Genomic DNA, 22566 nt, shown 5'->3' on the forward strand with positions numbered 1-22566 from the left:
GACTCTTGCTGTACTTACTTGGTTATCTTTCCTGTTTCAGGTGTCAGCAGTGGAGTCTTTGGAGGGCCCACTGCTCCAGGTGGAAGGACTCAGTGACCTCAGGCTGGAACTTCATAGCAAGAAGATGAACCTGCACTTGGTTCTCATCGAGGAACTGCACCGGCACCTGTACATCAAATCCACTAGCCGAGTTGTGCAGCGTAACAAAGAAAAAGGGAAGATGAGGTTGGTTAAGGAGCCCCTCTACTATAGTGTCTTGTGGCAGTCTCATTATTTGAAGAAACATACTTTGTATTCCAGAATATTATGATTTATTTTCCTTATCCTGTAGTGTACTCTCTCTCTGAACTCATGGATGCTTTAATAATAGCAAATATGCCATATTCAGAGAGGCTAACATCAAAGTTTGTTCATTCATTCATTGTATATTTGTTGTAGTCCTCTTCTGTAAGATGTGTAAGAAATATCTCCGGTGGGCCTGTTATATATGGATCAGAAATACTCTTATGCTCTCAGAAGGAAGTGAAAAAGAACTTCTTAAATTGACCAGTGAGGTCAGCAATAATAAAAATTACAGAGGTATATGAACTGAAGTTCTAAGATTTACTAGAGTCTTCTCAGCTTTAGTTAATTCATTTTGGAATAGCTCAGGAGAGATTTAAAGAAACTTTGCTTTGATTCCTTGACTGTAGCACAGCCCTATTTTTAACAGTCTAGGTAGGCTCAAGAAAGCCATTAAGTGACCTGGTATGGAATAAGGCTAGATCTTAAGATAGTAGATCATTGGAGTTATATGGTAACTACACATAATGGGTGTCCTTCTGGCATTCCTAGAAAGGAATGTAAGATCTTTTCAGAAGGTCTTTCAAGCACTATCTTCTGATATACATGTTTATGCCTTTTCATCTGGCTGTATACCAGGAGAACACTGGAATAGTACATGCTGGGAATGAAGTCTTTAAAGTCCTATGCTGTTTGAACAACAACAACAAAGACATCATTATGTGTGATGCTTTAGTATAGCCAGAGACTCAGACATCGAAAGAGAAATTTCTACTTCTCTTTAGCAGATGGGTACTAGACAAACTACTAAGCGCACAAATTGAGCAAATGAGTATGTACTCCAGAATTAGTTCAAGGCTTGTAGCTATAAGTTTTCTCTGGTCCTGCCCGGCCCTGTGGTCCCTCAGCTGCTTATAAAATAATCATTCAGAGGCTTAATATTAATTACCAATTGCATGGCCTGTGTCAGGCTTCTTGCTAGCTTGTAACTTAAGCCATTTCTATTAATGTATAGATTGCCACGTTGCCGTGGCTTTACTGGTCTGCTGGCATCTTGCTGCTCCATAGGCAGCAGCTGGCTTCTCCCCTTCCTCTCCTTTCTCCTCTCCTTATATCTGCTTGGATTTCCCGGCTGCCTCTAAGCTGCCTTGCCATAGGCCAGTGCAGCTTTATTTATCAGCCAATCAGAGCAACATGTATTCACAGCATACAGAAAGACATCCTACAGCACTTCCCCTTTTCTGTCTAATCAAAAAGGAAGGTTTTAACTTTAACATAGTAAAATTACATAAATAGAACAGTTATCAACAGGAATTACAGTTATAATATCTAGTCTCTTTGTATTAGGCAAAATTAAAGAAAATATTCTATCTATCCTATATTTGTGAGTCTAAGGTTTTATATCTAATTTATCTTTTATCATAACCAAGGGAAATTATAACTATTTAGTCTCCAACTACATCAAAGACCCCAGAAAGATATAGTATTACCTAACTAAACAGGAAGTACATTGTAAGCAACTTCCAAAAATGTAGAATGACAGAGATATCTGGCTCCCTGGACAGTCACCCAAAGTTCCTCTGCAATGTTGGGGCATCTATCTTCAGCCTACAGGTTTAGAGTCAAGGAGAGAGGAGAACTGAGGAAGGAGGAAGGAAAGGGAGACCGGCTGGAACCACCGCCAAGACAAGGAAGATGTAAAGTACCGGTAAGCCACGAGCCACGTGGCAAAGTAAAGATTAATAGAAATGGGCTGAATATAAGAGTGAGAGCTAGACAATGATAGGCCTGAGCTAATGGCCAAGCAGTTTAAATAATGTAAGAGTCTGTGTGTTTATTTTATAAGTGGGCTCCGGGACTGGTGGGACTTGGTGGTGGGAGCTGGAGAAAAATTCTCCAGCTACAAATGGTGCCCAACGGCTCGAGTTTCTACCTTAAACCTAACAATATTTAATAACCAATTCTAGGGCTGGAGAGATGGCTCAGAGGTTAAGAGCACTGACTGCTCTTCCAGAGGTCCTGAGTTCAATTCCCAGCAACCACATGGTGGCTCACAACCATTTGTAATGAGATCTGGCGCCCTCTTCTGTATACATAATAAATAAATAAATCTTTAAAAAAAAAATAACCAATTCTAAACAGAGCCAAAACCAGGTTCCTGCTTCATGTCTCATATGGGCAGCTAGGCGCCACAAAACACGGGTTTGAGCTACTGGCAGGTTCCTAGCACACGCTCGACCTGCCGTATGGTGGGAATGAGGCCTCTGCAAGTGGCATATTAAGCTGCTTGGTAGATTTAGCTTTTGCTAGTACAAAACAAAAAAAGAGGTTTCTGAGCTACACGCTGCTTGGATAAAAGCATAGACCCACAATAGCTCCCAGAGCTGGTGGTAAGCATACCACCACCATGTTGGGAAGCTGAGGTGGATGGAGCCAGCAGCCACAGCTGCTGCAATTTAAAGCAATAGATTCACAATAATACAGATTCAGATGTAATAGTTTACAGTGTGTGTAAAATATACGTAGGCTTGAAAGAGACAAAAAAAGGTAATATATACAGTTATATAAACAAATACATAGTTTTAAAAAATAAAGTCTTTAAAGAGACAGTAAAATTAATATAAAAAATAAGCCACGTGAAGATGAATATTACACAGAGAATCTGGATTGTGTTGTCTTTGGGATTTTTAACTGCAGAAAAACATTTGATTGTAAAAGCTGTTGAGTTATGCCAAAATGTATATTTTAAAGGTACCTTGACTTCAAAATTTGAATATAAGGATATGTTGCTTTGGAAAGGAGACTCTGCTTTTGTTCCCACAGAAAGCCAGAGGCTATGGATTTGTTCCAGATTAAGATACATCAGGTTTGACCAGCCAAGACCCCCTTAAAGATCTCCGATGACACCATGGCCCAGATGATCCAACATCCAGAATGGTTTGAAGGCAACTGGCTCAGACAATACAGCCTCATGGACTATTCCATAATCCTAAAATTTTCTTTGTGTCCCCATAAGATACAGCGCCCCCCTCCAGCAGGAAGTAGTAAGAGAAGCTATGCCCAAATTCCCAAATTATATGTAATTTTACTTTGTTAAGGTTAAAACCTTCCTTTTTGAAAAAAAAAAGGGGGGGGGGGAAGTGCTGTGGGATGGTCTGTATGTCAAATGTGTTGCTGATTGGTCAATAAAACACTGATTGGCCGTTGGCTAGGCAGGAAGTATAGGCAGGACAAGGAGGAGAATAAAGCTGGGAAGTGGAAGGCTGAGTCAGAGAGACACTGCCAGCCGCCACGATGACAAACATCATGTGAAGATGCCGGTAAGCCACGAGCCACGTGGCAAGGTATAGATTAATGGAAATGGATTAATTTAAGCTGTAACAGTTAGCAAGAAGCCTGCCACGGCCATACAGTTTGTAACCAATATAAGTCTCTGTGTTTACTTGGTTGGGTCTGAGCAGCTGTGGGACTGGCAGGTGAGAGAGATTTGTCCTGACTGTGGGCCAGGCAGGAAAACTCTAGCTACAATAGATTTCAGTGAAGCAGGAAATTTTAAGGACTGTTCCACCCATTCTGGCAAAGTTTGTCAGTTGCTTCTCCTTATGTCCTGTAGAATGTCTGGCAGTTTCTTCTGCAAAGTGGGAACCTGAAGGACCGTATCACCTTTCAAAGTTCAGTGGTCACCTTCCTATGGGTCCTGCATATCCAGTTTATATAGCATCCTGTCAACCAGTTGAGGCAAGGGCACTTTTTTGCCCAGTGGATAACTTTTGCCACAAAGAAAGTAAACTCCATATGGAGTTTCTTTGATGCTCATCATCTTCTTTCAAGTAATTGGTGCTGTCAGGAGCAGATGTGTCTCACTGTCCAGAAAAGTCTAAGTCCTTAAAAACATTTTAAATATCATATTCTGTAGGTCTTTGAAGTTTTTAAAGATTACCTATCTATTTGAGATATATCTCTGCATATCTAGAAAACCTAATTACTGTGACTATAAGTTTGACTATTATAGATGACTATTAATTTGTATTTTTAATTATATATTACATTTTAAAATGAGCTGCATAAGTATAATACCTTAAAAAAGAGTAGAAATATACATACAGTATAACAAAATTAACTTTCAAATTTTTATCAATAAACTAAAATCCATAGCAATGTAAAACATTTCAAATAAGTTGTTGCTCTTTAAAAGTAGATTCAATAATCTATTCTTTCATCCTATTGTATGTATATCCCGTTTTCTTCTTTACAAAGTGATTGCATTTATAATCAACCTCCTTTAAATAAAAATAAACATTTATAAACAATATTTTGGGAATTTGGGTGTAGCTTCTCATACTACTTCTTGCTGGTTGAGGACACTGGCAATCTTATGGGGATCCTGAGAAAATTGAGAATTATAGTTAAATCTTGGCTGTCGTCGTCTGTGAGGCTGTATCAACCTTTCTTGGGGTCTTGATTGATCAAATCATATTAGCCTGGAAGCAGTTCATAGCTTCTCATCTTCTGTGGAAACAAAAGAAGAACCTCTTTTCTAAAGCAATATATCCTTAAACACAATTTTGAAGTCAAGATACCTTTAAAAATATATATATATATGTGTGTGTGTGTATATATATATATATATATATATATATATTGGTTTAACTCAGCAGCCTTTACAATCAAATGTCTTTCTGCATTTAAAAGATTCCAAAGATATAATCCAGACTCTGTGTGATTTCCATCTTTACGTAGTTTATTTTTTATATTATTTTTACTGTGTCTTTAAAGACTTTATTTTTTAAAATTATCTATTTCTTTACATAACTGTCTATCCTCCTTTTCCTCTCTCTTCCAAGCCTATGTACATTTTTATATATCATGTAAACCATTTAGAGGTTTATTCCATCTGAATCTGTCTTTTGTATATATATAATCCTTTTCTGATCATTGCCAACTGCAGTGTGGCTAAGATTAAAGTGGCAGCCCTGGCTGCTGACTCCGCCCACTTCAGCTTCCCAACATGAAGGAGGTACCCAGGAGAGTCACGCTTACCCCGTCAACTCTGGGGTCCATGCTGCCTTCAGCTAGTGTGCAGCTGGCCCATAAACCCTTTTTGTCTGTATGAGTAAAAGCTAAATCTGCCATACAGCGTGCTGTGCAGCTTGGAGACTGCTCTGTGTACCGAGGCGGGAATCTGCCATGCTGTGCTCAAGCCCGAGTGCTGCAGTGTCTCTGTACAGATGCGCATGAGATATGAAGTAGGAAACTATTTTTGGCTCTGTTTTAGAACTTCTTTCAGGTTTTAGGTGGAAACTTGAGGCAATATGTTGGGCAGCCAAATGTAGCTGGATGTTTCTCTAGTCCCGCCTGGTTCTGTGGTCCCTCAGCTGCCTATAAAATAATCATTCAGAGGCTTAATATTATTTACAAACTGTGTGGCCTATGGCAGGCTTCTTGCTGGCTAACTCTTATAGTTTAACTCAACCCATAACTATTAATATATGTATCACTACGTGTTCCTTGGCTTTACCTGCATACCATTACATGTTGTTCCTAGAATGGCAGTCTGGTATCTCCTCTTCCTCTCCTTTCTCCTCTCCGTATATCTGGTTGGATTTCCCGGCTGCCTCTAAGCTGCCTTGCCATAGGCCAGTGCAGCTATATTTATCAACCAATCAGACCAACACGTATTCACAGCGTACAGAAAGATATCCCATAGCAAAGGCTAGATGTAAATAGGGTAACTGTCCAGTTAACTTTTTAGCAGTGTATTTTACTGGGGTCAGTGTGAACAAGCGAGCTTCTTTCCAGTGTCTGGTGCTGGATAAATAATAAAATGGAATCATTATGAATCTTGTGTAAACGGCTATGAAAAAATGATCATTGCTTTGCTATCTCAGGGGAAGGGTATTTATTTAAGTAAAAAAGTAAGAAAAATTTGGAGATTTCAGGTTGAGATTTCTCAATAGATGTGTGAAATAGCCACAATAATTTAGATATTGTGTTGGTTAATTTTTATTGTCAACTTGATTAGATTAATAAATGAATAGAGTATTATTGGGATATACCTTTGAGTATATCTGTAATAGTGTTTCCTCAGTGGATGAAGTATTAGGAAGATTCATCCTGGTGGCATCCTATGGGCTGAGATTGAGATAGGAATAAAAAAGGAGATGAAGAAAGATAGATGAGCATATGTTAATCTGAGATATGAAGAGTCCTAGCCACATGCTTCTCCACTGTGGAGCCATCTGCTACCACCTTGTCCTGTGTGTCCCCCTACTCCAAAGGACTGTATCTTTATAAACCACAGCAACAAGAAACTCCTTTTCCTTTAATTTGTTGTTGGCTTTTTTTTTTGTGTGTGTGTGGGGGGTCTGGTTTTTGGACCAGTAACAAATGTTCAAAACAACTTCCCCTCTCTTCTTTTAAGTCAGATGCATGCATTTATTACTCTTGGTTTGGTCCTTTGCTTTTGTGAGTCATTAGGATAAATGAGTCTGTCAGGCTCTTGAAACATATTTGTGCTGATTATGTTCTCTCTTTCTTCTGCCATTGCCTTGCTTTACTTGTCCCTGGAGAATGAGGTGACAAATGCAAGGAACCAACCTAAGATCTACCCAGCCTGTCTCAGAGTCACCAAAATATTTGCTTATTGATGAACGTTTCTGAGCTTTATGGTTGTATGCAGCAAGCATGCAACAACTTCAGTGAAACAGTGTGCTGCATGAACAGAGACCATAAACAGGATAAAAACATGAAGTGTCAGAAAACAAAAAAGTAAATAAAAAAAATTTAAGTCTTGGTTTAAAATATGCAAGAGAACTGGTGGTGCACACCTTTAATCCCAGCACTTAGGAGGCAGGTAGATGTCTCTAGTTTTTTTTTTTTTTTAAACTCTTTGTGGACCTGCCACCCAGCTCCCAAATAAATACAAGGAGACTTATTCTTACTTATGAATGCCTGGCCTTAGCTTGGCTTATTTCTAGCCAGCTTTTCTAACTTAAATTTTCTCCTTTCTCTTCAACCACCTTTGCCTCTGGGCTTTTTCCTTTCTTTATTCTACATATCTTTCTTTCCTTTTTACTTTGTAGCTGGCTGGGTGGCTAGCCCCTGGAACCTTCCTCTCCTCCTTTTCTTGCTCCTCCCTCTTCTCCAGATATCTCCTATTCTTTCTGCCTGGCAGCCCCACCTATCCTTTCTCTTCTGCCTAGCTATTGGGCAGTCAGGTCTTTATTAGGCCAACCAGGTGTTTTAGACAGACAAAGCAACACAGCTTTACAGAGTTAAACAAATGCTACATAAAAGAATGTATCACATCTTTGCATCATTAAACAAATCTTCCACAGCATAAACAAATGTAACACATCTTAAACTAATATTCCACAACAGATATCTATGATTTCCAGAACAACCAGAGCTACACAGAGAAACTCTGTCTTGATAAAGCAAACAACAACAATAAAAAAACCAAAACTCCCCCCCCAAACCAACAAAAAACTAAAAACAAACAAACAAACAAAACATTAGCAAGAAAAATTGAATGATTGTATGTGTATGCCATGAGGTCAGAGGACATATCAAAGAAGTGGATTCTCTGTTTTCACATGTGGCTCCCAGGGATTTAACTCAGTGCTTTAGGCTTGGCAGCAAGTGCCTTTACCTGCAGAGCCCTCTTGCTAGCCCAGATTTCATTGTTTACCACACTGTTTGTGCCACTTTGTTATATGGTAAGTCTATACCAATGAATAATCAGAGGTTCAAAAGTTGTGATTAGAATGCACATAAAGTCCTTTTTTTCTTAAATTATATTTTAAAATTAGCTTATAAAATGATAGGTATTGCTTATAAAATGACTTTTCATACATCCTTCATTTTGGTTAACTTTCCCTCCCACTCTTGCATCTCCTATATCCCCTACTTCTATCTCCACTTACACATTTCCATTCGAGTATCCCCATCTCTGCTTTGATATCACATGTGAAGAACTGAGATTTTTTGTATAGGCTGTAGACTGGTTGACTATATAATGAATTCTCCACCAGCTAAAGAGTGAAAACACTGTCTAAAACAAAATAAAACAAGACAACACCACCACCACCACCATTGTAAGTAGAAGGATGATTTAGTAGTTTAGAACATTTTTTATAAGAGGATCCAAGTTCAAATCCTTAGCATCCATATAAAACAGGCTTAGCTGTGTATGTCTGTGACCCCAGCATTTGGGACAGAGACAGACAGATATCAGGAACTAGCTGGCCAGTCAGCCAAAGCAGTAATATTTATTTATGCTCAGTGAGAGATCCTATTTCAAAAAATAGAAGGTGGAGAAGCAGTAGAGGAAGACATCGAATATCACCCTCTGGTCTCCACATTTGTGTACACATATCCCTGCATACATGGGTGTGTATAGTCTACACATACACAGAGTAAAATGAAATAAATGTCCCTGGGAAGGGGGAGAGAAGGAGAAAAGAAGAAAGGAAGGGAGGAAGGGAGAGAGAGAGAAATGGTAAAAGTTCATTGGAAGAAATGAACAAATGGGAAGATTGCCATGTTCTCAGCACGTAGATGTCTGTTCCATTTAAACCCAGTTGATGTGTTTGAAACTCACATCTGAAGTCTATTTAGAAGAATAAGTATAGCCAGGCAGCGGTGGCACACGCCTTTAATCCAGCACTCGGGAGGCAGAGCCAAGTGGATCTCTGTGAGTTCAAAGCAAGCCTGGACAGACACCAAAACTACACAGAGAAACCCTGTCTCGAAAAACAAAACAAACCAACCAAACAAACACAAAAACAAAAAAAGAATAAGTATGTAATAGTTGTCTAAAAACACAAAAACAAAACCAAATGAAGAAAGAAAGTTTTAGGGAAGGCTTTCCTTCTTGTGACATTAAAGTATATTGTAATGCTGCTTGAAGCGGAACAGTACAGAGTGAAAGTAGAAACATTGCTGGGACAAGTTCCTAAACTTTAGTATTTATTTTTGGCTTTCGTTCAAGTCTGTACAGGATGGGACAGGAAAAGTATTTAAATACCTGGGTTGAGGTAATTTAGCTGTTGATTTGAAGAAAATTTAGATGCCTATCTTTTACATATAAAAAATCCTAGCCAGATAGAAAAAAAACTTATGGTAAAACTTGATAGGCATTAACATATGTGTAGAGAAGTCTTTTCTAAGCAATCACACAGTTCATAAATAATAATGTTAAATAATTTATCTGTTTCAAAACTGACAATATATTTTCAGTAAAGTGGAGCCAAAGTTAAAACATAGACTGAAAAAATATTTATTAAGGTTTGCTGTCTATAGAGTGAAAATACTCTTCAGAGTAATAGAAGGGAAATGATGTAATTTATAGATTTAAATCTAAATAGATAAGAGACATGATTAGAGAAATACACATTTGAGAATCAAATATAGCATTTAAACATCAGTTAGCCAAAAAACATCCATAGCATGCTATCTTGGTAACGGTGGTAGAAATGAATAGTTTTCTCTCTTTGGTTGAATAACCAACATGCCTTTTTGGAAGAAAAAAATTTATTCTTTCTTTAACCATGGCATTCCATTTCTAGGTTCAGATCCTATTTAAAATATTACCAGTTTATGAAAATATATGTAGTGGGATATTCGTTGCAACATTATTGTTAAGAACAACATGAAAACCGACATAACTAAGCTTGGTGTGGTAGAACATGCCTGAAATTCTAGCACCTGGGAGGGGAAGGTAATAGGACTATGCTGTCCCTGTCTCAAGAGTGAAATGACATATATCCACCCCACAAAAAGGGAAACCCCAAAACCAACTTCCTTGCCCCCCATAAAACTCCATATACCTTTAATGCTCATTGCGAAGCATGATTGAATGAATTACATATTTGTTTGACGTAACACAGCAGCTTAAAATGGATGAGAAAGATCTCTAAATGCTTGGTAAGATTTCTGAGAAGTACTATTGAACCCTTAAATCAAATTGAAAACAGTGTTATTTATATGAGCATATGTATCTTTAACATATAGGCATAAATATTTGTAGTTATCTAGAATGCTCCAAGAAGGGTTATGTGCAACCTTTCCACATTCATTTTTGTGGAAGGTAGAAATGGGGAGTAAAGAAGCTTTTAGTGGGTTATTTTCTTTATATTTTTGTATAGAACTTTTGACTTTATCATCATATGAGATCATTGCAAAATTATTTAAAAGATAGTTCTTCCTTTGACACATTGTGTGTATCTTAGGTCAGTACTTGCTTTGATTTCATTTCTTTTCTTTTTTGTTTTCTTTCTTTCTTTCTTTTTTTTTTTTTTTTGGAGACAGGGTTTCTCTGTGTAGTTCTGGCAGTCCTGGAACTCACTCTGTAGACCATGCTGGCTTCAAACTCATGGAGATCTGCCTGCCTCTGCCTCCCTGAGTGCTGGGATTAAAGGAGTGCATCACCACCACTTGGCTTGACCTCACTTCTTTGCACATATTCAGACGTGCTGTATTGGTAGAGGAAAACACTGCAGATCCCGTGAGTTTGCTATCCATTTTTGTGCGCAAGTGTGTGAGGAATACTTTGGATTCCTTTGTATTATTTGCTTTCTATTTTGTCCTTTTTATTTTTTCCTGTTATATATCCATTTTGATTTTATCTTTCCGTTTTCTTTTTATTTTCTCTTTTCTTAGATGTAAATTGCTTACCTTCATTCCATTTTATATTACTATATCTTCACCCTGGATCTGTCATTTGAGGGCATAGCTCTCTTCTTTTCTCAATATTTTTTGATTTCTAAACCATTCACTATTCTTTCTGTATTTTCAGCTAGATCTCAAAACTATATGTAATTACTATGCCAGTGATTCCTGTTTAATTATTTGGTTAAGATTTCTTACTAAGGGCATGTTGTCTTTAATGGCTATTTTACAACTCATTGTGATTTAACCAACTTTTATGAAGATTTGCTCTATGACAGCCATTGTACCAGCCATTCTGGTTATAGATGTGAATATATTAATTATTAGATTTATAGTGTGTTGCTTTACTCACTTCCTTCAGTCTTTGGCAATAAAATCCACCAAATGAGCTGGACCTGTAAGTTTGGTAAATAGTTGAACCTATATATACACTAATCCAAGGATTAGCAATTACTAATCCAAGGAACAGAAATTAAAAACAAATGTTTTACAAGCTGGAGGATTTCTAACTGTTCTTTTAAAAAAATGAAAGAACAGTTTTCATAGATTTGAAAATCAAGCACATATTGAAGATCCTAGCAAGTTAGGTGGTTTATTGTGGCCAGAAAGTCCTTTGAAAAATTATAGTGGCAGTGGGATTTGGGTAAGTTATGGTGGCAGTAGGTTTTGGGTGTGGTGTAGCGTAAGTTGCCACATAGTTTTCCCATCTTGCACTATGTTGTTTATTATGTAACTGAACCCATTTCACTCACAATATACATTAATGTGCACCAGTCGATGTATTGTGAGTGATTCTGAATGGATTAAAAATAAAAGCTATCATGTGTATTTTAAAAAATAACTTCATATTTCTTTCAAAATATAACAATTCAGAGCATTCTCACTAATTAGAATTTTCAAGAGAACAGTCTTTTACTTACTTTGTTTTCTAAAATAACTTACAGAGATTCAAAAACCTTTGAGGAAATTAATTAATACCTTTTCAATTTTGTCTCTGATGCATGGTGAGAGGAGGCCCTTTCTCTCTTTTGAAATGAAAACTAAGGTCCATTTAATGTGATATTCTGTAATAGCACCTTCCTCTCTGTTGAGATTCATTTCTCTAGCCAGTAAATGAGTAGGTGTGGAGACTTTCTCTGGAATTTCTCAAACCAAGTCTTTCCATAGAAATCCAAGAGGAGGAAGGGAGAGATGTCTTAGAGGTTAATAGCACTGACTGCTCTTCCAGAGGATTTGGGTTCAATTCCCAACACCCACATAGTAGCTAACAACTGTCTGTATCTCTAAGATCCAATACCCTAACACAGACATACATGTAAGCAAAACACCAATGCACATAAAATAAAAATAAATAAATTATTTAAAAAAAAATCCAAGAGAAGCTGGGCATAGTGGCACGCGTTTTTAATCTCAGCACTTGGGAGGCAGAGACAAGGAGGATCTCTGAGTTCGAAACCAGGCTAGTCTACATAGTCATTACAGGACAGCCAGAACTGTCTCAAAAAAACCAAACAAATAAAAATGAAGTTCAAGAGAAAACTAGAAATAATTTCCAGAGTTACTTGTTACTTGTCCTTGAATTAATGTTTACAGAGGAGGAAATTAAGGCCTAAGGGAAGAGGTGTGTGTATGTGTCAGTGTGTCAGTGTGTGTGTGTGTGTGAGAGAGAGAGAGACAGAGAGAGAGAGACAGAGAGACGGACACACAGAGAACACACTAGATCTAAATGTAATTTTTCAGTAAATTGGTTTTCTGAAATTTTGTTGAGGGTCCTTCTGGCTTTGATTATAAAGTTGGGCAGCTATGTTTTTTAAGGTAGCTAGCCATTTATTACCCTGTGTTTGTCAGAAATATACTTGTAGGTTTATACTGAGAAAATAATTGTAGATTATGGTCTAAAGTGAATCCCATGTCATCTATGTTGATAGAGGTATGCACAGTTACACTCTCAGTGTGTACAGATTAGCATTCATGCACAGGCACTACCATTACACTTTCAGTGCATACATATCAACATTCATGAACAGGCACTGCTGTTGGACTCTCAGTGTGTACATACCAGCATCCACACCCAGTCACTACCTGTACTGTTTATTTTTAGAAATGACAGACAGTATTCTAGCTATACATAAGCCTCTATTTTCCTTCTCATTGGTATTTTTATTTATCCTGCTATACAAATAACTCCTCCAGGTCTTTAAATATTTATAATGTATGTATATAATTTTCCTGTCATTTAAAGTTGAAATTAACTTTTTCCAAATTGCGCAGTTGCTCTATACTCCTCAGTGATTACCCTGTTTCTATGGCCTGCATATTTGAGGACTAAGGAGGTACACAAACCTCATTTTCTAGTTGGGAATAAAATGCCAGTAGACGAGTTAGTTAAGAGTAAAAAATTGAGAATAAAAAGTGACGTGGTGGTACATGACTATGCTTTAGAGGCTAAGGCATAGTAGGACCTTGTTTAAAAAAATGAAAACAACTATGAACAACAGATCATTGGACATATAGTCTGCTGGATTTACTTAGGATGATTTAGGTAGTTAGAAACTTGATGTTTTATATCCATAGAGAAGAGTTAATTGGAAATAACTATGCCAGTTCATTTCCTATTACCTATATACCTTAATTGAGTTTTACACTAGCTGGGAGTGATGGTGTCTATTAGAGTGAGTGACGTTTGGTTTACCTTAGTCACACTTTTATTATCAGCACTTATCATAGTGCCAACCACTAACATATTACAGAAATTATCTGGATATTGATCCCCTCTCACCTTGGTCAGTAAAAAGGGAGCAGTTAAAGATTGCCATATTATCCTGAAGTTCTAGGATAATGGATCATATGTTGTCATCATGGGCTAAAAGTAATATTACTATAAGTGATAATTTTGTTCTTTTTTTTTTTTTTGCTAGTTTTACTCTTTAACAAAGCTTTTTTCAAAGGTTTCTGAAATATTATTGTCTTTCTTAGTTAAAAATGCAGGGATATAGCTCAGAGGTAACATATTTATATAGTAGGGGGCATGATCCCTAATATGTAAAAAGGGAGGAAAAGGAGAGGGAGAATACATACAATATTTAAACCTAGTGCTTTGGTTCCAGAAGGGTCATGGGAAGAGGGTGCGGAAATATTACAGTGAAGGAGGATCTAGATTAGTGATTCTCAACCTGGGTGTTGCTAACCCTGGGGAGGGGAGTATATCAAATGACTTTTTCACAGGGGTCACATATCAGATAATCCTGCATATCAAGTATTTACATTATGATTCATAACAGCCATTATGAAGTAGCAACAAAAGCAATTTTATGGTCGGAGTCACCACAACATGAGGAACTGTTTTAAAGGGCCGCAGCATTAGAGAGGTTAAGAACCAGTGGTCTAGATGATGTTCCCAGTTGGGTTTGTCCCCCTGAAGTCTTTCCATTGGGCTTGGTCCTTCCCTTCTATTGTGTCTGTTCTCCCTTTAAAGAATTAATTTGTGAGTGATCATCTGCTGCTGCTGTTGCTGCCGCATTTTGGGCTAGAACAAAGTGAGAACTGTAGGTTGTATCCTTGGGTTAGACTTAGAGAAACTTCTGCCGTTCAGGGTATGTGGCTAGAGAATTCTGTTTCCTATGGCCAGGGTCCAAGCTGCACTTGCCTTGACAACCTTGAAAATGTAATTGTTGTTAATAAACCGTTTTTTTTAAACTAATTTATTTTATGTGCATTGATGTTTGCCTGCCTGCATGTCTGTGTGAGAGTGTTGGATTCCTTGGAACTGGAGTTACATAAAGTTGTGAGCTGCCATGTGGGTGCTAGGAATTGAACTCAAGTACTCTGGAAGAGCAGCCAGTGCTCTTAACCACTGAAGCATCTCTCTGCAACCTTCCCTCGTTGTTTATAATCTTTATGTCATCTATAATCAATTTATTTATTTTAATGACTTTAGATGATGAACAACTAGATTTTATTGAAAAACAATAATGCTGAATAAGTCTGTTTTAGAAATTATTTGTCAGCCTTTATTATAGTGATTCTTGACTTGTCAAAACTTATAAATCTGTTTTAAAGAAAACAAAAAGGAGTAAACTCCTGAAAAGTAAGTAAAAACTGAACATGAAGAACACAAGTTTAAATGGAAGTTTAGTAGTATTAAAGCCTCATTTACTTACCATGTCATAGTGTCACTTGAACTTTATTTACTCATAAGTAGGCTTCACTACAGCTATAAAGGAGGTCAGGATAGTTGCTTGGCATCATTTTATTGTAAGATAGTCATTTTACTATTTGTGTTAAACACTTGAGACTCGTAGAGGACATCTTCAAACCTCCAGTTGTGGCAACTGCTGCATTGGCAATGGATGTATGAATTGTTTGAAGTTACAGTATGGAGAGTTGGGCACTAATGGGACTTCAGCTAGTTTTGGAGAAAATGGTAACTGCTGCTTGCTTTCTCCACAGCTCTCATGGCAAAGATGCCTCTCCTGGTCCTCTGATGGATGTTACAAACATTCCTACTCCACGCAAATTCCTCGATGCCACTCAATATTCTGCTGCTGGCAGCTCAAGTGGTAAGTTATTTTTATCATGTGCTACAATCTTAGTATACTAGAAAGCCTAGGCAAAGACCTGTGGTAGCCTGTGATGTGTTCTTTGGGACTCTCACGGGAAATAGATATAAAACCATTGGCTGGACCTGTTGCATTTTAGAGGGTGATAACTGTCAGTTAACTGGCTTGCCTGCAAATTCCAGCTGTGACTTCATTTTATTTCAGTGGTACTGTTCAGTTTCTAAAATTGCATTTGAATGCTCTTTGGTAAAATCTTTTCTTTTTTGTTATAATCTCTATTGCTTCTGTTGATATTAGATGGCAGAAAAATAGAAATGAGATGAAGCCATATATTATGAACAAGACAGATAAGCTTCCTTTACACTTGGTAATTGTCCATTTGTAATTGTCCATGAGCACAGTTTCAAAGATATTTTCTTTCTGGTACACAAACATTCTGGCCTTGAGGTTTGTAGACTGGCAGAAATTTATTTAATCCACTGCTCAGCTCTCCTTCTGTTACTGACATTTCCTTTTTGTTTTTGTTGTGTCTTTTTTTTTTTTTTTTTTTTTTTTTTTTTTTTTTTTTTTGACAAGGTTTCTCTGTATAGCTTTTGGAGCCTGTCCTGGAACTCACTTTGTAGACCAGGCTGGTCTTGAACTCACAGAGATTTACTTGCCTCTGCCTCCTGAGTGCTGCCGCCACTGCCCAACTGTGTCTTTTTTTTTGGCAGGATTTTTTGTATAGTCCAAGCTGGACTCAAACTTCGAATCCTTCTGTCATAGCTTTCCAAGTGCAACTGTTTAGGTATGTGCTATTGTGCCTGGTAATAGTACCATTTTGCACAGACATCAGGTTTTATGGTAAGGCTGAAGGATGTTAAGTGCATGAGCTACCTCATAGCACATGTGCTTAGATAACATAAAGTCAAGGTTAACATACACTAACTTCAAGGGCTTATTGTTGTTGTTTGTTTTTACTCTTTTTGGGGGCCTGACACCCAGCTACCAGCTTTTTCTTCTTCTCTTCCTCCTCCTCCTTCTCCTCCTCCTCCTTCCTCTTCTTCCTCTTCCTCCTCCTCCTCCTCCTCCTCTTCTTCTTCTTCTAATCCTGTAGTGATTGGACATTGGACAGCCTGGGAATTGAACTGGGTCCTCTGGAACATCAGTCAATGCTCTTAACTGCTGAGCCATCTCTCTCCTCTTCTCAGCTTATTCTTAATTATAAATGTTCGGCCTTAGCTTGGCTTGTTTCTAGTCAGCTTTTCTTAACCTAAATTATCCCGTCCAGCTTTTGCTTTTGGGCTTTTATTTTTCTTTATTCCTGTATACCTTTTCTTTTCTTCTTACTCTGTGGCTTACTCTATAGCTGGGTGGCTGGCCCCTGGATCCTCTTCCTTCTTTCATGCTCTTAGATCTCTCCTTCCAGATTTCTCCTATTAATTCTCTCTCCTTGCCAGCCCCACCTGTCTTTTCTCCTGCCTCAACATTGGCTGTTTGGCTGTTTATTAGATGATCAGGTGTTTTAGACAGGCAAAGTAACACAGCTTCACAGAGTTAAACAAATGCAACATAAATAAAAGTAACACACATTAAAATAATACTTCCCAATACCCCATTGGCCATAATGTGTAGTGTAGTCTTGGGCAAGACGGCATCAAATATTCCACATGTTCACATACAAATCTGAGCAGAGTGTGGCTCAAAGATTGAGACAGGAAAAGGGCAAGGAGATGGAGATGCCAGATGGTATGCTATAGCCAGTTATTATAGCCTTCACATTTCTGTAGAGTAACCTCTAACTCGCATGCTAGAGCTATTAGCAATTGGGGGGTTTATTCACTTTGATGATAGCCTCTCCCACCATTGCCATTTGTGTCCATTTGAATCCTACTAGTTTTACTTGGCTACTATGTAAGGGGCAGCTTATGTGTACTTTTGTAAGCCTTCTGATCTTTTGGTCTAATCTGTTGTTTTGTGACAAAATGCTGAATGTATGCTTTTAATGAGTATCAAATTAGGGGCTCAATGTTTATTTGCCCTTTGTTCCTTGAGGTGGCTTCTGACTGCCTTCTTATGGGTCTTTATTCCATTGTTTGGTATGTTACATTGCATCGCTAGTCTTCAAGAGCTTTTGACTATAGGACTCCTGCCTTGTAACATGGCTCCTTCTGTATCTTCCACTGGCTTCACTATTTCCAAATGCACCTGTGCCTTTGTGCATATACTTAGCACATCTTGAGGAAGTATCCACAAGTACTTTATTTTTTTGGAGCAACCTAGTATTCCTTGAATAAGATGAAGGAGTGTCATTTCATTGTATGTTTAAAGTTGACTGTGGGAAGACTTACTTCGCTTCTGAATATAAAGTTTTAGTGGATTCTTCCTGAGTGGCTCAAACTTGACTCTTTGCAGAATACAGCCTTGGGTTCACTGCACAGGGAGGGTTTCTGTGCCTTCACAGCTTTGGGTTGGGTAGAAGAGGAGTTGATGCTTTCTGTGGACTTTGCAGATACCCTCATGTAGCAGCCAAAGTCCTCAAAGTCTTTACAAGAGAGTGATGCTTATTGTCTCCTTTGGATAAATATTAGTTCATTGTTATTGAGGATTAAGCCTAGGGCCTGCCCCATGCCAGAGAAGTACTCCATTGATATCCTTTCAACTCTCTTTTTACTTTTTATTTCTAAGACAGGGGCTTGCTAAGTTGGATAGATAGGCCTTGAACTCACTCTGCAGCCCAGGCTGATTGCCTTTCTGAATCTCTTGCCGTATTGTTCCCCCTTCCACCTAATTAGCTGGGATTAAAGGACTTTGCCTCTAGTCCTAGTGAAAAAAATTGAAACATTCTTATTAGAACTGTAGCTGTATAGCACTTTGAAATAGTTTAAAAGAAGAAAGGCTAAAAAAGAATTGGGATTCAACTAGTCATTTTATGTAACTAATTGAAAGTTAGTTACTGGGACATGCTTCACTGAAAACAATCTCATTTAAGTTAGAGTCCTTTAGGTTTGTGATCTTGATGTTTGTTACTTTTGCTATAGGGAACTATAAAAATTATTTTGTTTTTTTTTCTTTTGTTGATTTATTTAGTTTCCATTTTTTCCTAAATCTCTAACACTAGTTGTTTTTGTTACACTGTACAGAGGTTTGTACTCAGTCCCCTTCACATAGTTCAGAAAGCTTTTCCTGTCATTCTGATACAGTGTTTCTTTTCTTTGAGCTTTTGATACTTCTATGAGGGTAGAGATACTTCTGTAGAGTCCAGAATTATAAAATAACACACAGACTTTTAGTTTTGGTTTGTATTTTATTTACCTTTTTTGGAAATTGTTATTATATCTTTATAATTTTTAAGTAAACCATCCTACTAAGCCTGGTGCTGTGGATATCGCTCTGTATGCTGTGAATGTGTTGCTCTTATTGGTTAATAAATAAAGTGCTGATTGGCCAGTAGCCAGGCAGGAAGTATAGGCAGGACAAAGGGAGAGGAGAATGCCAAGAACAGAAAGGCTGAGTCACGAGTCATCAGCCAGACACAGAGAAGGCAAGATGTAAAGATACCAGTAAGCCACGAGCCAAGTGACAAGGTATAGATTTATAGAAATGGGTTAATTTAAGATGTAAGATCTAGCTAGCAAGAAGCCTGAGCCATTAGGCCGTACAGTTTTAATTAATATAAGCTTCTGTGTGTTTATTTGGGTCTGAGTGGCTGTGGGCCTGGGCAGGACTGGAGAAAACTGCAGCTACAGCCTGGTTATATTAATTTATGTCAATGTTGCTGAGTCATTGTCCAATTGAAATAAAAATTTTAATTGTTTATAAATAAATTATAGGTCAGCTTTGTAAAATGAAAGTGCTATATACATTTCAAATGAGCTAAAAGTGCCAATTACAGCTTGTTACATATGTTATTTTTAATAAGACCACTTTTACTTTCTGATGGGCACTTTATTCTGTCAGCTTCTGGAATTAACAATGTCATGTAGTGGAATTCATGTTCCCACAGTGACTTTTATTGTTATTAGAAAACTCTAGAAGAACCTCATACTGGCTTAAGTGGAGCCAGGACCATTGTGGAAACCACATTTGGAGATATGTAAAAGTCTTTCTCTTTAAAAGGATTTATTTCCTGGACTGTTTTGGATACTGTTGCCATTATGACTTTCCTGAGTGGGAATGAAAAAGAAGAAGGTAAAGTTATAATATTGATTCATATTAGTAATAGCCTAAGCTACGAAGTATTTATTGCCTGCTAGGTGGGAAGCAATGTTTGAAGTGCTTTACTTGAATCGACTGAGATGGGTATTATTAGTAGCTTCATTTACATACAGGAAAACTGAGGCACAGCAAGGTTAGTAATTGGTTTTAATTTTCCCAGCTGATAAAGAAGCACTGGATTTCCATGCTGGAGCTGAGTTTTTAAAATCAGTTTGCTGTTGTTGTAGATAAACAAGTTGTGCATTGTGTGTTTGTTTTTTGTACATAAACATGGCTTACCCAAAATAAATTTATTAATTATCTTGAAGTTTTGTAGGTTAGAAATATAACACAAGGAGCTAAGAATATAGCTCAGCAGGTAAAGTGCTTACTGTATAAGGTCTGAGTTTGGATCCTGAACACCATCTAAAAGCTGGGTACCGTAGCCAGGTCTGCTGGTGCACACCTTTAATCCCAGCACTCTGGAGGCAGGGGCAGGTAGAGCTCTGTGAGTTCGAGAACAGCCTAGTCTACAGAGTGAGTTCTGGTACAGCCAGGGCTCCACACAGAGAAAGCAAAGAAAGAAAAAAAAAACTGGATACAGCAGCATGTGCCTGTATCTCCAGAGTGGGAAGAAGGGGTATGGAGACAGTTAGATGCCAGGGGCTCACTGGCTAGCAAGTCTAGCCAAAAATAGCAAGCTCCAGGTTTAGTGAGAGACTGTGCCTTAAAAAGAAAAAAAAAAAAAGGTGGCAAGCCATAGAAGACATCTGATCTTGACCTCGGCCCTCCATGTGCACAAATATGAGTGCATGCGCACACACACACACACACACACACACACAAGCATTCCTAACATGAAGCTGGTTATCATGGTAAATCCTAGCACTCAGGAGGTAGAAGCAGGAGGATCAGTAGTTCAAAGTCAGCCTTGGTACATGGAGAGTTAGTGGCCAGCCCAGGCTACATAGGACTCTTAGGAAAAACAAAACAAAACAAAACATAACACATGTCTCATTGGGCCCAAATCAAAGCATTTACAGGACCATGTTTCTTATTGCAGGTTCTGGGGATTCTTTTTCCTTGTCTTTATGAGGTTCTAGAGGTTGTCACCTTATGTGACCGACCTCTTTCTCCTTTCTCAAAAGCATCAGTGGTGCTAGGTGACAGTTTTCCCTCTTGTATTTCTCAGACCCACATTTCTGCTTTTTTCCTCCCTTTTAAAGGACTTCTGTGAGAGGACTGAGCTCACCTGGGTACTTCAGGCTAATTTTGATATCTCAAAGTCTTTAACTTTAATGATATCTGAAGAGTCTCCTTTGCCATGTAAGGTGATGTACTCATAGGCCTTGCGACTTAGGCATGAATATTTTGGGGATCCATCATTCTGCTTACCATACTCTGCAGAGCTGTTTTCTGTCTTAAGTTATCTTTAAAAATCAATGTGTAAAAAATTTGACGTTTTTGGAATTCTATGGTGAAACCTTTTTAAGTCATTGCCATTCTAGTCCTTAGGACTCGATTAATCTGAATCACATTATTAAGAGATTGTACAAGCGAAGAAGATATACATTATGGAGAGAGTACATAAAATGTTACTAAGAACATATAAAAGCTTGGGGTTGGTGAAATATACCATAATAAAGTGCAGAAATTTTGTCTAATTCTTGGTTCAGAACAGCAAGTCTTTAGTGTCTATTTGTGGAGTACTCCACAAGTCAGCTGAGAAAGTAATAGACATTTTCAGCAGGGAATTTAACATAGGCTCTTAAAACTCCCCTCTCATCTTGTGAAACAGTAGGATTGAGGGTGTAATCCATTAGAATTGACACTTTTATAGAGGAAGTTCCAGTAGGGAATCCCCAGGCAGAACGGATTTCCCATTGGGGTGCCATAAATTAAGGTTGGAGGTGATTCCTGAGAATGTTCAGGTTATTATTAATTAAATGAGAATTCTGATTGCTTGTGGATGAGTCATTTTGCAGATGCCTTATTTAGAGGTGCAAGTGTGACTTTTCTCTGAGAAGTTTTCTATCATAGTTTGTAAGTGATGCTTTCCAAACTGCTGCATAAGTCATTTTAGGGCATTTTTTTGTTATTACCACTATGAATGTCATCTTTATATTCATTATACTTAGGCATATTTAAGAAAAGTTATTTAGAATTACATGTGTATATGTGCTATCTGACTAACTAAAGTACTCATTTATAAATTGCAAAATTGAGGCACAGGTTGGTAGAAGCAAGTAACGTTAAAAGACAAGTAATTGGAATTTGCATTGCTTTCCTATTACATATGAATCAGATTACAAATGGCATAATAAAGAACAGGGAAGATTATGGAGAACCAGAAAGAAAAGTTTCTACCTAAAAGATTATTTATCTGTTAATCAATAAAACAAGCTAGTAGAATAAAGGGGAAATATGAGCATGTGTTTTTCTTTAGGGAAATCTCATGCTAGTAATATATAGAAAAATATTAGTTAATTCGCTATTATTTCAAAAATCATTTTTCTATTCAGAAAGTGATTCCATTGAGATCTAATGCTTGGTTCAGTTACATCCAGGTTCCATGGCTTCACTTGGCCTTATGCTGGTTCCATTCTTGTATAGTCTCTGTCATGTCATTACAGTATTTTGTAACGTATGGGAAAACTACTGTCTCATTTAGATGTAGTAATTCATCTAAAGAATTAGAAAGATTGGGAGAAAAGCCAGTAATTGTAGTAAAAATGTTGGTTTAGGCTTTTGAACTCCCAGTGTATCCTTCCATTTGGCCAAGAGCTTTTGAAAAGTTTGTGACTGAGCAAGCACTCCCAGGCATTTCATTTGTGGCTTCTTGATCCATTTTATTCATGTCCTGGTGGGCTGCTATGAT

General features: G+C 37.7%; 1 protein-coding gene across 1 annotated transcript in view; it reads left to right on the forward strand.

Annotated features, from left to right (window-relative positions):
• The window catches only part of Exoc4 (exocyst complex component 4), a 755612-nt gene that overhangs the window by 55289 nt on the left and 677757 nt on the right, over positions 1-22566 (forward strand). The window contains exons 4-5 of the mRNA XM_059257532.1: positions 41-225; positions 15403-15512. Of these exons, the coding sequence (XP_059113515.1) occupies positions 41-225; positions 15403-15512 (295 nt within the window). The remainder of the gene's footprint in view (positions 1-40; positions 226-15402; positions 15513-22566) is intronic.

This window comes from Peromyscus eremicus, chromosome 3 (assembly GCF_949786415.1).
Source record: "Peromyscus eremicus chromosome 3, PerEre_H2_v1, whole genome shotgun sequence".
Lineage (NCBI taxonomy): Eukaryota > Metazoa > Chordata > Mammalia > Rodentia > Cricetidae > Peromyscus > Peromyscus eremicus.